The 17,532-nt window shown below is 34.5% G+C and overlaps 1 protein-coding gene across 1 annotated transcript in view; it reads right to left on the bottom strand.

Annotated features, from left to right (window-relative positions):
• Positions 1 to 1,926: 1,926 nt before the first annotated feature.
• TUSC3 (tumor suppressor candidate 3) overlaps positions 1,927 to 17,532 on the bottom strand; it is a gene marked incomplete at its 5' end in the record, with an annotated part of 108,371 nt that continues 92,765 nt past the window's right edge. Inside the window, 3 exons of the mRNA XM_084204415.1 lie at positions 1,927 to 2,079; positions 8,621 to 8,711; positions 11,463 to 11,537. Of these exons, the coding sequence (XP_084060541.1) occupies positions 2,064 to 2,079; positions 8,621 to 8,711; positions 11,463 to 11,537 (182 nt within the window). The 3' untranslated portion in view covers positions 1,927 to 2,063. The remainder of the gene's footprint in view (positions 2,080 to 8,620; positions 8,712 to 11,462; positions 11,538 to 17,532) is intronic.

The raw sequence follows: 17,532 nt of genomic DNA, 5'->3' as shown, positions 1-17,532 counted from the left end.
TGATTTGAGTACTATTTAAGATCTATTAGTTGTTCCAGCAGGCAGTCATGTGTCACTGTAATGCTTTACCTCATCATAAGCTGAAATATTTAGTTTCATTAAGTCTTAAGATCTCTCACTATTACTTCCTGTCTGAAACTTGCAGTTTTTCTTCTTTCACTTTCAAGTCACTTGTCATCTTGATCAAGTAGCACAATTCTAATTCTTTTTTTAAGAATACAACTTCCAACCATGGAAACTTACTGCTCTGCTTCTTGTTTTTCCTGTAAGATGTCTGTGCTGTCGCACTCTGTGTAATCTTTCCCATACAGCCCCACTTTGTCACCTGCAGATCCAGCTGTGCCATCCTTAAGTCATTAGCCTGATAACTGTCCTAGTGATTTATTAATTTTCCTACCAGGGCTTTGAGTGCTTGTTATACCAGGGCTGTTGTTCAATACCATACATCTTAATTTTTCCATCCCCTTCTCAAGCCTTTACCACTGACCTAAAGATCTTGCAAATTCTGTCCTGGCTTCTTTTCACTGGCATGTGCCATCAACTGGAATCATGGGCAAGCTTATCTGCCTTCCTGAATAACAGCTGAAGCATCTCTGAAAAGCCACCAACCCCCTTCAGAGTCCACATCAGTCAGTGAACCAGGTGTTTTGAGTTTCAGATTTTACTCAGTTTCTAATTCAAATATTGCTCTACAACCTTCTAGTGTTTTCACTAGGGTAACAAGTAGGTCTTGCTCTGGTTTTGTGTAAGATATAAGCTGTCTTCCCTTTTTCTTTTTTTTTTTTTTGCTTGTCCAGAAATGTTTCCCAGTTCTTAACATACCAGTTCCTATTTCTGGAGAAGAAATAGGTAAAAACATAAGACAAAGTAAATTTGTGAAGTCTAGTCAATCTTATCCTCATATTTAGAGGCATTTTTATCTTATGAATGAAGAAATTCCTAATGCTACTGATAGTGAATTGGTACTTGAAAAAGTTCCAGTTGCAAAACAGCCAGTAGGGAGGAAAAGAAGTAGGAGTGAGGTAGAATATCTCGTGATGATGCTTCCTGAGCCACTGAAAATATACTATGGAGGTGTATGCAAGGATTTATGAGTAATTCACAGAATATGAGATGAGAACTGCTAAAAAATGGCATTTTTAAATGGCATTATTAATTCCTATATAGGCTTTTCACAGAGCTCAGTGGACACATAAAACTGGCAACTGCTGTAACCCCAGTTCCAAAAGACTCACCTGTACTGTGTTACAAGCATCATTCAGGATAATACCTTCCTCCTGTTGCTACTTCAGAAAATAAGCATGTTTTAGGTTATAAAATATTGTTGCTCCCCACCCTCCCATTTTGTCACCACAGACTCAGCTTAAAAGGATCTGAATTCTGACTGCTGTAAGCCTTCTTGCCTTCAAGATTCCACAATGAATTTCATTATGAATTGCATCCTTTGGCATAAGAGAGAGATGAACTTGTAATGTATGTATTCTACACACTGCTGAGTCAGGAAGAGAACTCCAGGATGAAAATGTAGAGAATAGAATTTTATGTTAATGGCTCAGCATGTCAGAGGGGATCAGAGACTCTATACGAATACTCTGTTACAAAGCAAAGTGAGGGTAAGATGAAGTCATTAAATAATAGTTTCCAACAGGGTGTATCTCTTAATTGTAGCTAAAGATCTGATGTTATTTTGTTCAGTTCAAAAACACATCTCAAAACAAACTTCAGGTGAAAAATCTCAGAAATACCCTTTGGATCCATGTAAGTACAGTTAATAAGGAAGACTTAAACAGAAGCCCATTATACTGGAATTTATTTAAATTCTTGAGCACACTATATTCATAACATTTTAGCACTTCCCAATGAGATATTTACTATATGTTTCTATAAATTATGCTTTCATTGCATAAAACTGCATTCATTTCTCTATCACCATACTATATAAATTATCACAAAAACAGATGAACCAACAAAAGATTCTTGAATACATGTAACATTGGTAAGCTGAAAATAGCAGTTGGAGCTTATCTTCATGGTAAGCAGCTCTAAGTGAATCCCACCTGAATTCATTTAATTAAGAAGCTGAAAAGAAAGAAAACATGATTAAATGCTGAAAATGCGTATAAAACATAGCACCGAAATTATTTGAAAAGAATAATAAACAAGGACTTCAAAACATTAATTTGAAAAGTCATTTGACATTTGTGTAATAATCTCTTAAGTTTTTATATTCCATTTAGTAATTACTAAGCAAGCATGAAAGTTATCAAATAAAACATAAGTGATTGAAACTTAAATTTGCCTATTAAAAAAAATTAAAAAGAAAAACGCTCTTCAAACATCTGTTCTCTTTAATCAAGTTCTGCATCTGCTCCTACTACTTGAAGTGAAAAATCTCTCTCAGGGGATGTTTCAGGTTTATTTAAAACCATCTTCTTTTACTGCTGAAGTGGCCCCAGAGTTGGGAGAGTATAGAGCGATTGGCAAGGCTCTGTAGGGTTGCAGACTCTAAATTCTTAGCATTTTAATAAATTAAGAAGTTTCCAATGATATTGCTGTTTCTTTACACCTGGAAAGAAACTTTTATTTTTTAAAATGTAAATATATATATGGTGTGTCACACCTTTCTAAGTACTTTACAAATCACAAAGACTGGGAAGTGGGAACCCAGAGAGACAGAGACTTGTGCAAGACTATGGACTGACTGTACAAACACTCAAGCTAGGAACTACTAAATAGAACTACTGCCTCTAGCTTTGCCTGGTAGGTCTTTCAACTCCTAGATATGCAGTGTGCACTAGCATACATGTTGTAGTAATTTCCCCAGTTTTTCCACTCATGGCATTAATCAATTAATCATTACAAAACATAAATACAAGTAAGTGCCACAAGCTTAAAAGACTGTGTAAGTATAAAGATGTTCACTGCTGCAAAAAGCTGACAAGCTCGTTAGGCAAAACATAGAAAGCAAGGCAAAACAGACGGCAACTGTCTGGTGCTGGAGGGTGAAGGGATTAATGACAGGGAAAAGCTGGCAAGAACAACTTCATGGAGAGAAGAATTGCACAGGGCTGAAGGGGGAAGTAAGGCAATGCTGAGCACATGTGAGTGAAAACACAACCCAGTTCTAGAACAGATATGTGAGATATAGAAAAAGATCTGAGAGGAGAAGAGAGAGGACTAATAGTACTGAAAAAGCTTGGAGAGAAGAGTAGGAAGGGCTGAAGATTTCTTAAGTCTAGCATTGATAGGCTTTAGAGGTGTAAAAGACTCAATATTGTAACAGCAAAGAAATACAAATACAGCAGCTGGATCAACATGCTACTACCACAGCTATTGATCCTTTCTGTCTATAAGGGAACTGCTCCTTTAGGAGCTAAGAGACATGATACAAAATATAGATAAAACAAACACTGAAAGTTCTAAAACAAGTGTAAGAAAGAAAAGCCCTAGGGCAGGAAGCTGAAACACATCAAGTTCCATCTGAGTATGAGGACAAACTTTCTTATTTCAAGGGTGAGAGAGCAGGGGACCAGGCCATCCAGAGAGGTTGTGGGGGCTCTTTCTGTCAAAAAACCTGCCTGGAAGTGATCTTGTTCAAACTGCTATAAGTGAACCTACTTTACAAGAGTGATTCTCATCTCCAGAAGTCACTTCAACCCCAGCCATTCTTTGACTCTATGGAAAACTACAAAAAGCCAAAACCCCACTGAGTAGCCACAAAGGAGATGGGGGGTGGGCAGTTTCTAAAACAGCAGGAGTAACAAACTGGACAACATCTCCTGGGATAGGTCTGCAGACAAGACAGAAGACAACATGTTGCAAAACAGGGTGAAGCAAAACAGGAAAGCCTGGATAAACTGTGCCCCTCCAGACATAAACTAGATGAGAAAGGATAGAAATAGGTAAAAGTTAATGGCAAACTGTAAGACTTATAGCAAAGGCATACAAGCAAAAAGAGGTGTTTTTAATGGTGATAATCAAAGAAGAATGGTCCTACTGGGAGAAGAGCATCCGAACTGTTTGCCGCAGTAAGAAGCACATCTTTCCTAAGAGACCTGCTCCAGGTCCAGACATCTAGATTTCAGATCTCCCATTTTTTAAAGGATTAGAAACCAGCACTGATGTCAACACTTCCCATAGAGAAGAATATGGAGGTCTGTGGCTTTTCATGAATTCAGCATGCGTTAGTTTAGATGAATAGAGGGGCTTTATACTGTGTTGCCTTCCATTTAGCCACATTAATAGTAGTATAGAAAATACTAAATGTAAAGGCTTTGTTTTGACCAATGTGTATTATTGTTTTCCCGTCTTTTAAAATAATCTTGATTTCTGCTGTTTTAAAGAAAGTAGCTAATTTTGCTGGGCGCTATAGATCAAATTGTGAATCCTGGTATTTATCAGAAGTAGGTTAACCAATTCATAAACTTAAGGTAAATAAATTTAATTGTGCATGAAATATCTAAAAAGCTGTTAGTAGTATGCTCATGTTTATTAATACATTTAATTTCATGTGTCTGTAAATACTATTTGTTCTATGTACTAATATTTTTTCCATCACATTTCCAAGAAATAACTATTCTACTTTAGTCACTTGCATTTAATTTCAATTTCAATATTATACAGGATTTCTTTACTGAAACTAATTTAATTGCAACATGGGATAGATATGTATATGGTAAATGTGAGGATTTTTCAAGCTCTGGGGCATCTTACAATTTGTGTGTCCTGTTGCATTGACTGTTCTTCCCCAAGCAATAAATGAATACTTTATGTCTGACTTAACATTTATGGGTTTTGAGTTTTTGATGAAAAGAAGGCATCTCTTATTTATCATGATTTGCACAGCTTAGTTTATTTTCTCTGCTAGCCAATAAAGAATATGTATTTTCCATTCCATCAATACATAGTTCAGAAGGCTGATTATTTTTTATGGTTTAACTAAAAAAATTTCACATTACTCTTGTAAATAATACTGAAATATAATGGCTAGGAAGGGTAATTAGATAATGAAACATTCAACTGCAAGGCAGGTTCTGAAAAAATTCAAAATCCACTTAATGAAAAATTATGAAAACATAAAATTTTCAGGTGTTTATTTCATTTAAATTGAGATTAAAACAACTAATGATAAAATGTAGGCTTGAAAGAACAATTTAAAGTGTTAAGACTAATGAAATTGTGCTAGAAGTTTCATTCAGAAAAAAAAGCAGAAAAAACAATCTAGGGCACTTAAGTTGCAGCAAAAGCTAAAAAAAGAAAAAAACAATTTTTTTTTAATATCAGTAAAGTGTGGATAAAACTTTTCTCTGTGTCCTCTTGAAGCAGTGTAACAAATATTTACATACCTAAAATTCCCAATAATACAATACTGTGCTTATGTACTGATATCTTCTGTTCTTAGCATCCTCTCTCACTCTTTTTCATATTCTGTATGCTTTTTGGGCTGACACTGCCCAAGGTGTGGTTTCCAGAAAGCCAAGCTCTTTCCTGACTTGCAAAATCAACGTAGAGTTCATGGTTTTGGCATATAGTGAAGAACAGTCTCTGTGTCACTCCCATGTGTATGAGTTGACAGATTAAATTCTGTATTGTTATAGTTACCTTTTATTGCTCAGTCACTGAGTACCTGATATTTAACATATCATTTATTCACTTTAAATAATAGGGTGAAAAGGATTCCTAAAAACATTGTCTAAGATATATCAGCACATGTGTTTTATCCAGAAAGAATTATAAAGAGAAAATGCTCAAGAGTATAACACAAAATTATTACATAATTTTTCAATAGTTAATGATATCAATTAAAGTGAAAGTTTTAGCAAAATGAAAAATTTCATCTCATTCCCATAAAAAAGGTAGATTAATACAGCCATGAAAAATTCCTGCCATGGCAAAAATGGGTCTAAGAGAAAGATTTGCTGCATGTGAGCTCATCTATCATAATTGTGTTTGCTTAGTGAGTAACCTTCATGATGACCCCCACTTTGAATAACTTTCCCATTTCAATGCTATACTGTGTAAGAGTATTTTAGCAGCATATTAATTAAACAATTTTTGCCTAACACTAGCCTTCAAGAAGAAAATCCTGTGAAAGAAAGAATCAAATCAGAATTGGAAACATCTGAAGCAGATCAAAAAGTCTGTCAAAACTCCTGTCCCTTCCTATATACATGCCCTCTAATGAGCATCCTATAGATCCCATTAGAAAAAGAAATAATGGTCTTTCTCCAGTTTTTGACTCTGGCTTTATGCTTATCCACCTCTCTTTTGATTTATCTTTGCTACATGGAGGTCACTGCAGAAAAGAGGATGCACAGGCAGGTTGTGTTACTATTTCACTTCTTACCAATGCATGATGTTTCACAAAGGACTGACTTGGTTGTTCAGTGCCAGAGAATGGAAACAATTTACGACATTTGAATTTTTTTCTTTTTTAAATAGGATAGGGAAGTTGATGCTTGAGGTCATGCATACAGCATTAAAGCAATTTCAGTTTTCTTTAACTGTTGCTTTAGGCAGGCCAACATAATGTCACTTTTTTCCTGACAGATCATTAGTATGCATTGTTGTTAGTATTGTTAAAGGCAAAACTTTGCTAGCCTGAGGACAATTCATCACATAAAGACTGATAGTTTCAAGGTGAAATTTACAACCAGTGAAAGGAAAAGGAGAGACATATTTCACATCTTAAGATATATCTGCACTGGGATCAATTGATGAGGTGTGGAAGTGGAACTTCTTGGAAGATCTTAAGGAATTCAGACAAAAAGATTAATGTATTTTAGCACATGTGACTGAAGTTAAAATGCAAGACACTAAATTAAAAGGGGAAAGAGAAAATAACAGAGTTTATATACTTGGTCCTCCTCAGTGTTTTGCATGTTCATTAAAATTCATAAGAACTAGCCATAAGAAACAAAGAGGCTTCTCTAAAAAATGTTACGGGATTGTGAGGAAGATGACATTATTATTTGGATAATAAAAGAGAAGTATGAAATTTACATAGGCTTCCAACTTCTGCTAGACACTCCCATTAAAAGGCATCTGGTATTTCAATAAATTCTAGATTAATTGTAGGTAGAATAAAATTTTAAACTCCACTCCTCCTAGCATTTACAGCAAACAGATTAGCAAGAAAAGAGGGAAAAGCCCTACATTATATAAATGAAGATTCCCAGAGTTTATAGTACCTGATACTACAAGATATAGTCAGTGATTAAGTTTGCACTAACACCAATGGTATCATGTTGGCATGCAAACTCACAGAGCACACTAATGCTCACAATGCTGCTCAGTACCTGACTGCAGCCGAAAACCCCTACTGCAAACTTTCACAAAAGAAATGCAAGCTCTGGCACAGATATATAAGCATGTTGTTAATAGGTGATATGAACGTTCCTAACATGAACTAAAAATGAAAGTAGTACAACTGTCAGGTTCTCTTTAGCAACTGATAAACTCCATGGCAAGGAACACAGCAGCACCACCATCTTCTCCATTTAATAAACTTGTTACGAGAAGTTGGAAGGGAGCTCAGACTATTGGTTGCCATTCCTTGGCAATGCTTCTCAAGCTTAATCTGCTTTCAGCTGCAGATTAAGCTCATAAATCCTGTTTTTTTAAAGTTTAAGATTTGAACAGTTAATGGAAAGTAAGAAAACCTCACACTTAGGAAAACTGGATTCTGCCTTTCACCCCAAGTAAGTCAAGCTACAAATAATCTCCAGAGAGGATGGTGAGAAGCAGGACAGTCTATCCCAAATGGCTGTTAATTTCATACTGATGAAATTTTGCAGTATGATGCTACTGAGTCCTTTACAGACCTCTTCCCTTACCAGAAACTACTAAAAAGCAGGAGCATACCGTGTGCACATATTGCAACAGGAAGAGTTTCCTTGTCTTCAGTATGGTGTTATTAAATAATAAAACTAATCTGAAGCAACCTAAATGTCAATTAAACAGTGTAAAGAGACCAAGCTCTATAAAAATGAAAACAGTTCTGAAATCTTACAGCAAAAACTAATAGAAAAATTGTAAGGTTATAGCTGAAATGTTACATCTAAGTTGGCTTTGCAAGGCTGAATCCTTTTTAGTGGAATATAACAAAAAATACAAAAGTGACTGTTGTACTAATCATGTGGCCCAATCAGAGAAATCTACTTTTTCACTTGTCAAAAAAATTGCAACTGTTTAACTGACAGGTGTATGTATAATTTAGAAAAACTATAATCCTTTCTCTCCTGCATGGTGTGGCTGACAAAAGAAAAGGGTACTTTTATTGAGGTCAAATCTTAGCACCATACAGTGCTTTGTTTTTTGTGCCCTGTCTTATGTACATCTTAGTTATACAAAAATAAATATCTAATAATGCCTTACAAACTAAAGAATGCTTTCTTTTTGCATTTTTCAGGGGGCACTGCATATGTCACGCATCTGTGCTCAAACCCTTTTAACTGGTCTGCTTTAACAGTTGCATTCCAGTCCTTTTTGGTTTGCTTAAATTAATTACCATTCTTCCTGCTTCTACCACCTGCCATTGACTTCAGTAGTAAAGATTGTTTAGCTGAAAGCAATTCTTAAACTTCTACTACAGTAGGATGAGAATTTAAAGACAGATTACCTGTATGGGTAGCCATGGTATTTGGAGCGAAATATCGACAGCAGGAAGCTGAAGAAAAAGACCACAAGACCAAGGCCTACCAGACATATTACTGGAAAGAAAATAACTTTGTTTATTAGCACATAAAAGATTTAAAACTGCAATCTCTACAAACAATATTATTTATGTCAATCATATATAGAGAATTTTGACACAGTTAAATACAAAATGCTACTGCCTTGACTACTGAAGCCCACTATCTTCTGACAGGATTTCAAACAGATATGGAAATAACATTTATGGTTATTAGGAAAAAATAACCTGTCAGGGCAAATGTATTTTCAAGAAAAAAGCAGAAATTTGAAAGTCAAATGTATGTGGATGCAAACACCTCACTGCTGATAATGGATTTAATAGCCCATTAAATTATACATATCAAATAATGTCATTTCAGGTATTTGCTTGTTCTTTTTGGAAATAAAATTCCATTTAGAAAAATGTCCCTTGACTAATGGAATCATGTTGTCTCTAGCTAACCATCTATGGCAGAAGTAGTAGTAAAAGCAGCTTGGTAACTACTTTATCTCGTTACTAATGGCTAAAAATGGCACTGTTCTAAGTTCCAAGGCTGGCAGACAAATCACTTTTTACTCTTAGCTCAGTAGCAATATAAATATTCAGGTTCTGAAGGTAAATAACAATGAAGCAGATCTTCTAATACCATTCAGGTGAAAGTGCTTTGCATCTTTTCAGACAAAGAATGAACTAACAAAGTAAATGCCTAAATTAACCAACAAAATTTGGAACATCTGTAGGCATCCTGTGGACTAATAGCATAAAACCTTCTTGATTGTAATAGCCTAGCCTATTGCAAGTAAATAATTTTTTAAAAAGGGGGACATTCCAAACTAAGATGCAGCTCATCTACATTAGATAACGTTTTGATTCTAGTGAGCTACTTTGATTTTAAAAACTCCTCTTATACTTTTCCTACTTTAGCCAACCCTTTCCTATTCAATTGCAATATTCATGCTTGAAAAGTGTGCTGCCTTTGAGTGAAGGATGAGAAAACATGAAGCCAAGGAACTGACAATGACGCATTTTTTCATTAAAGCTGACCATGTGGAAAGTGACACATGTCAACTGGAATATAAAATTTCTACAGTTATTTTCAGAAAACTAGCCAGGTACAAACCTAATAAACATACTTCATTATAAAGGAATCACCACTCACAAATATGATTTACAAGCATGGATGAATAAACTGGAAGCATGAACAGTGCAAGGCAGATACACAGAAAGCATTTGTATAATGGCCACAAAGAGCCAAGAGCCTGAATTTTTACTGCAGTCTACTGATATTTCACTGCACCTGTGTCCACAGGCCCAGATCTACGATCATATTCCAATTAAATAAATTATTATGTCACTGTATCCTTTTGCTACCTTGTGAAGGCTGTCCTAGAACAGAGACTAGACAGAGCTAAAGAATAAAACAGGTATTTATTAAAAGGCCTCAATGGATCCACCTTGGGCAGCACAAGAGCCCAGCCAGGGCTACACCCAAGATGAACCAAAATGGTCACAAAATGGGCAACCAGTCACAAGGTCTCACACTTTTATTAGTCGTGACCCATTTGCATATTGGAGTTAATTATCTAATTATAGCTTTAGGTTATGAAGTCACATCCTTGTTTTTCTCTCTTCATTCCACCATTGTTTATGCTCTTGGACCTGAAATTTGGATCGGTTGTTCTTGGTCCCAAGCTACAGAAGGAATTGTTTTGTCTACCTACTCTGTGAAGAGAGCTTAGCATCCCTTTATAGGAAGCTCAGAACTACGCACTAAAGCAGCACAGAATCTGAAAAATATAAAAGCTAAAACCTAAGGCATCACTTTGACATCATTGTTAAAGCTAGTTACTAAAGAAGATATTCAGAATTAATGACACATCTCTAGCTTGCTGAAGGAGACCTTCAAATCACTATAGGTTAGAGATATCTCTAGCCATTCACTCAGTTATCACGAAGAGTTCTAGAATGCTTTTAAAGAAAATAGTTGGCCAGCTCTATCTGCAATATTGTGTGTTACAGGGAAGCTAAAGAACTGACCTCAAAAGAAAAAGGAGGCAGTGTAGGAAATCTGGCATCTTCCAAAGACCTTCAATGGCTTATATGAGAAAAATAAGGGGATATAAAAGGTGCAAAGGCAGATGGACATCTTTGTTTCAACCTATGTCATACTCAGTAAAACCTTGTTTGACATAACAGTGAGGAAGTTTGATTCTGGATAAAACACCTTCATATTGTGTGTTTATGTGATCCATTGAGAAAAAAATCTCACAAATATTCTGAGTAACAACAAATTCAGAAAAACATTAAAAATTGCACTTCAAGCTAAATATCTTTAGACATTTCAGATTAGGTATGTTCTGTATTACACCTACTGTTGGGCTTCCACCTTCCTCTGGAGACATGATACTGGCAAGAGTACAAATAAAAGAATTTTCCCACCCTTTTGGATGTTGTAATCTTAAAACAAACAGTTTTGAAACTCTTCTTCTTTAATATCATTGACTTCTGATGTAATTCAAGAGCCAAAAAGCATTTATGCAATGTAGTAGAGATACCGAGTCAAGCTATACCTTGGCTGAAAATGCTTAAAGTATTTTTTTACTGTTACTATTTGATGTGAATGTAGCTTTATCGACAGAATTTTTATGCTCTCCTACTTTCCAAACAACTAAAGGTAAACATTGGTTTAAGGTAGAGACCATCTGAAAACTTAATCAGATATTCACTTGCAATTTCACAGGGTCTTCTAATTGTCCAAGCATTACTTTAACTATGAAGTACAACTTACTTCTTCTTTTTCCAACATCCCCTTTGGAGGTAGCAGCTTCATTCAGGAGTACCATTCCCATGGTGATAGCAGCATCTGAATTGCCATTGTCAAGGAAAGCATGTGGATACCTCAGGAAGCCACAAAGGTACATCTATGAACTACAGCTCTCAAGTTCATATAATGAAAGAAAGTATTTATATATAAGAACTGCATATCACAATCTGTACTGTGCTGATACACTCACCTGTGGAAAAATGTGCAGAAATATCTTTGTGCATTCTGGATTTAAAAAAATCAAAGAAGGTTCAAGAAGCTTTAAAGGACAAGTCATCAAGTAGGACACTAATTTTGTACAGTTATGGAAATAGCCATTCCCCAATATTTTAAAATATTCTGTATACTGGTAGCAAAAGAGTTTTAAAAAACAAAAACTGTAAGATCCAGAAATCATTCACTGCAATTGCACACAATTCACCAGTTATTTGATGCAAACTGAAGCAGTTGGACTGGTTTATCTTCCTCTGCATTTAGCTAAGACGTTAACTCCCTCTTTAGTGTCATATTGCTTAACAGTTTAGCAAAGAAACATCTCAGAGGCAAAGTCTTCAGTCACTTTCAGTGTTTTGTTGTCTCATTATAACTGTTACAAATGTGAACAAGAACATAACAATAAAACAATTTCACTAATCCAGCAAGCTCTTAAGCCATTCTCCTAATTGTTTAATTGAAACCATATCAACAAAAAGGAACAGTTACTACTGTGAATAACATTTGCTCTGAAGCAGAGGCCAGCCTGAATGCAGGTGTGAATCATGAGAACCATAGGTCACAATAGCAGCAAACACAAACTTCAACACACTTTTACAGATGGTCAAATAAGGTTGGAGTTTGCAACAATACTTAACCCAGGGCATGATGACTACAGACTTCAAGAATAAGATGTTATTATTTATGCACACTGTTCAAGAAGATACTTCAAATGTGCTAGATCCATAAGTAATATCAGCATCTCGTAACATCACACTTGCACTAATCATAATATATTTATATTTTTCATTTTAAGAATGTTGAAAATTAGACAAAAATCTTCAAAGACATCTGAAATTTTCATTGTAAAATTTTAATTAAGCTGAGCTTGAGCAAAAGGATTTAGAACTGCCAATACTAACACAATCACACTTACTAAGAAATGAGCAGCCTGATTCAGGTTTGACTTCCATACTTTTACACACACAAACTGAGAAAAATCAAATGAAGAATAATAAGATTTTTAAAAGTAAACATCAATGGTGAAAGATGGCAGAAGCAAACAGGCAACATAAAAATATAATTTTTTACATCACCTCTTTGATACAGACATCTTCCTACAGTCCTAAATTAAGCCCCAATTAAAATCATGCTAGTAGCTCATATTAAATTCCTCACACATGTACAAGCTGCAAGACACAGAGCCAGTCTGTGAATAATTGGTTACATTCAAGTCTTCCAAAAGCTTACGACTGCACTTGAAAAAATACTAACAAAAAAAAAGGCAAAATATTGTGAAAAAAAATTAATCTTGGAATCCATGATACAAAAATTGCTTTCTAAAAGTTTTACTTGTTAAGATTCAGATTCACAAGCATATGAGACTGGGAATTTTCTGTTCTAAAGCTATACTTCCAGCAGGGAAAAAGAACTGGGGAGAGTGTAATGAGAATAATTCAATTCTTCATTTTTCAATGTTACAAAAACATAAAGATGAATTAATTGAGGCAGTTGCCACAAAAAGGGCTGAGAAAAAAAAAAAATTCAAAGGTTTTGAAATGCCTTGTAAATGTTTTTTGCTATTTATCTTACCTGGCTGCTTCTGAGAAACAAACCAACCAACCACACACTAAAAAACCATTTGGGAGACATCCCTTCTGTAACACAGTTCTTACTTTCTTAGCAGACCATGAGTTTAATTCACTTTTCTTACCATCAGGAACAACAATCTCACAAAAGTAAGTTGTTTGCTCTGCAACTGAGAATTCTAGGTCTGTAACCACATGAATTGTGCTGGGCTTTTCTTCCCCTCTCTTTTGGAGCTTCGCATCATTATCCCTAAAGCCTCCCTAACGCTGTCACTATTTTTGCTTCAGTTGTTGCTTTCTAACTTTAATCAACATTGCTGAGCTTTCAGCCTCATTGGCTGCTTTTTACCGTCAATGATACCAGCTTCACAGCCACACTGTAACACTGTGCGCAGAACTTGCCTCAGCTCTCTGTTGCTAAAATAAAAATTCAACCTGAGTTATCATTTTGACATAATAATTAGCTTTTACCACAGAATATATAGCTTGTTATTATTTTTCACTAATTTCTAACTTTTTATGTTATGCCTTCACATGCCTTATGTCTTGATATTATACAACATAAAGCAACAGTCCCACCTCTGAAAATAATTTTTACAGTATCACAATTCTCTAATAGTGAAGAATGTAAAATTTTAGCAAGTGGTTACTTGAACAGTTTTTCATCTCCAAAAAATGATGCATCAAAAGATGTACTTATTTTCCAATTCCTCTTTATCTGCCTCACTATGCATTATGAAACTATTTTGAAAAGATGAGGGGAATGTGGCACTCAGATAAGCCGTGGAAAGCAAATGTTTTCTGATGAATTTATTCCTCTATTGAATTTTTTGGTGTAAATCCTGTTATATACCTTCTCAAATTATTATGCTTTTACATATGAAACTTCTGCTTTTCCTTTTCCCAGCCAATACAAGATTTCATAAAAATTGAAAACATATTATTTACATAGGGCTTTTGAAAAGGTTTTGAATTTTGATACGGGAAGAACAACAGTATTAAAGCAACATGAAAAAGACAGTAATAATCACAATTTATAAGATTATACAGAAAATGATCAGTAGTAGCAGAATAAAATATTGAGCCCTGAAAAATTCAGATGTGTTATCAGAAATAGGGAAAAAACGAGACCACCAAATCCAAAACAACACAGAACAAAAAATATTGGATCAATAAAATCCAAAATTATAGATATTCTACAAAATGAAACCAATTGCTAGTAAATTTTGGATACTTATTATTAGCATACTTTAATAGAAAATTTGATCACAGAATGCCCAAAAGGAAGAAAACCTGATCATTCCAAAGTTTATTAATGTAATTAATAATTTATATCTTTGTCAAAAATTTAGTCATAATTAGTAGTAAGTGAAGAATGAAAGAAAGAGAGAAAATAGCATGACTAGCATTTGGTTACTTTTGTGAAAAAAGTTTGGTGGTCTCATTCATATTCAGTTGTTTTTCTGCCAAGGGTGCAAAATCTGGCATTATCATTACAGACACATAAAGAAAAACTACCTTTTAAAATGCAGATCACAGTTGCTTAATAACACATGAGCAAGAAAAACTAGAGAACAAAATATTCATCCACTTGAGCCTGTGCTCAGTTTACTGTTACCTAAAATGGTGATAGATTAACATGCAATCTTTAAAAATTGCTGGTTTAATTTATCAGACATGGAACAAATAAAAGCACATACTTTTTGTCAAGGAGTAATATCATCAGTGGAAAGATCTAGGGAGGTTTTGTCTGGCTTCTTTTTATTTTTCAATTTTCTTTTTTTTTCTTTTTTGATTTTAGTTTTTGTTTGGTTTGTTTTTTTGCTGGGGGTGATGATTAGAACATGAGAAATTCTTTCCTGGCCCCTTATGCTGATAGAGATATTTATTTTAACCTTTTTCTACTGAGACTTAAACTTCTATGTTTAAGATGCCAACTCCTGTATGTTTCATTTCACTGAAGAAGGATGATTTCTAAATCAGAAGTTGAAAAAGTAGAGAACAGTCTGAAAATTATTTATCTGAATATGGATTTATGGATGAATACACAATGAAGCTGTATTTAAGTATTTTTTAATGGCCTGAAATCCAGTTGTAATGATACTAACAACAACCCTGAATATACTTTCTGTTTGAAACCTTCTGGCTTCAGCTTAACTGAATGGTTTTTCAGTAATTTTATGAAGTATCACACAAGTCTTGGCACTCATGGGATTCTACTCAACTCCTTGAAATATGCATGTCACAACAGTGGAGTAGCTCAAAGTTTGCATTTCTACCATTGCAAACTATACTATACCACTATATAGTATAGAAATGCCAACTATACTATACCACTTTCTTTTTTGATACTTTTTCATCATTTTAACAGAGCAGAGAATAGATTTCAAAATAATACAGAATTTCCTAGAGTGAAAAAGTTTATTATTAATTTGATTAATTTCAGCTTCAATTTATGAACTTGTCTCTCTGAACCACAGACAATCTGAAGGAACCATTGCTCTTGTGGTGTTCTTAGAGCTCTGAGAATGGAAAGGCCACATAAAAGCATCAGAAGAAGAAAAAGACTCTGGAATTTGTTTTAATTCAGCTGCAAAATGGAGGCTAGAGATACCTGATTAAGTTTGTGTTAAATCACTAATCAAACATACAGAGTTTTTCAGCCTGATTTGCATCCTAATTATTCACATTTAGGATCAGCTAAAACTAACACTGGGGAAATGATTTTTACATTTATTATTTATGACCCTTTTGGTTGTACATTACATCTAATGAAATTTCAGGTTTAGTCCTGTCCATCTTGCAAATTTCCATAGTGTGGTTTGCCCCATAATATCTTTTTCTAGCTTTACTTATATTTTGTAATCAATTTCTCTAAATTTTCAAATATTTATAAATATTCAAATAACAAAAGTATAAACACCTGTAGAACAGGTAGATGTATAACAGTACTTTACTTACATTAATGTTAAACATACCAGAGAAACAAATAAATGAGAGAATTTCTTAACAGTTTTATTTAACTTTTAAAAACAGATGCATTTCCTAAAACAAACTTCATTTGAGCTATTTTTAACTATTTATGAAGCTATATAATTTTCTCTCGGCATTCTAACACTATTACAAACATCTACCTTATTTTCAAGCACATTATTTCAAACACTAGACCTACTATGTCTCATCTGTTGGCACACACTTGTTACTTGCATGCAGGCAAAATCTCTCTTGCTTTCCCTAAAAACCTATAAATATTTTTGAGAATATCACACATTCTTTTTCTATGCCATATGTCACCATCAATTTGAGTCCAGGCTGTTGTTTTACTCTCCAACATTGCTAGGATCTAGGCAATATAATTTATTTCTTAGCTGAATGCACTTGAGGGCTACTCCATTTAGTAAGAGGTATCTGTGGATCCAAAAGGTAAAACATTTAACTTTGGACTAGATTTCTGCATCTTTTATCCATTCAAGCTAATATGTTTCTTAACCATTAAAATAATTAACTGAAGCCTAAGCAAACCCTTAAAAATATTTTCAGCCTGTGGTCAGTGAATGCCCCTTATTGTGTGGACTAATAGCCAGCTGTTTGTGAAAGGTGAATAAAAATGGGCTAATTGCCAGAGCAGCTGACAGCTAAATTAGCTTTGCAAGGGTCTGCACTTTCATCGGAAAATTTTAACCAGAAACTGAAAATGGTTGAAAATCACTGAAATTCAGAGTTGGTAAATTCATGCAGAGGACACACACCATATGAGAAAGTAGTTCACCAATTCCAGAGTACTGCAATTAGCTGATGAAAGATTATGAATTACGTTTCATGTTGTGTTAACAAATGCCCAGCTGTAAATTTAAGGTCTCTGCATATCTTGCTCACATTTAAGGAACCTTACTGTCTTTTCTAAAGGGTCACGTTATGAATTGCTTTAAGGTCAAGCAGTAGAAGACATAGGTAACATAAAACTGTCTTGATTTTTCTAGCTATGATCTCCTTATGCTTCATTACATTTAGGAGGAATCTGACAGCTTCCAGTAGAATCAGAATAAGTTACAAGGTTAAGAGGCAGTACTGGCAGCTAATGCAAGTAAATAACAGAAAATGTACAGGATGTTCTCCTGCTTTGGATGATGATTTCCAAAGTTAATTAGGAAGCATGCTTAAATATGCTTTAATGTCGTGTTTTTAGTTGTAACTTTATCCACCATGGTCTTCCTTCTTTCTTTCTTATCCTTAAGATCAAGAATACAATAATC

This window comes from Fringilla coelebs, assembly GCF_963513975.1.
Source record: "Fringilla coelebs genome assembly, chromosome: 4".
Lineage (NCBI taxonomy): Eukaryota > Metazoa > Chordata > Aves > Passeriformes > Fringillidae > Fringilla > Fringilla coelebs.
Note: the sequence above shows the minus strand (reverse complement) of the source record. Positions and strands in the feature narration are given on the sequence as shown.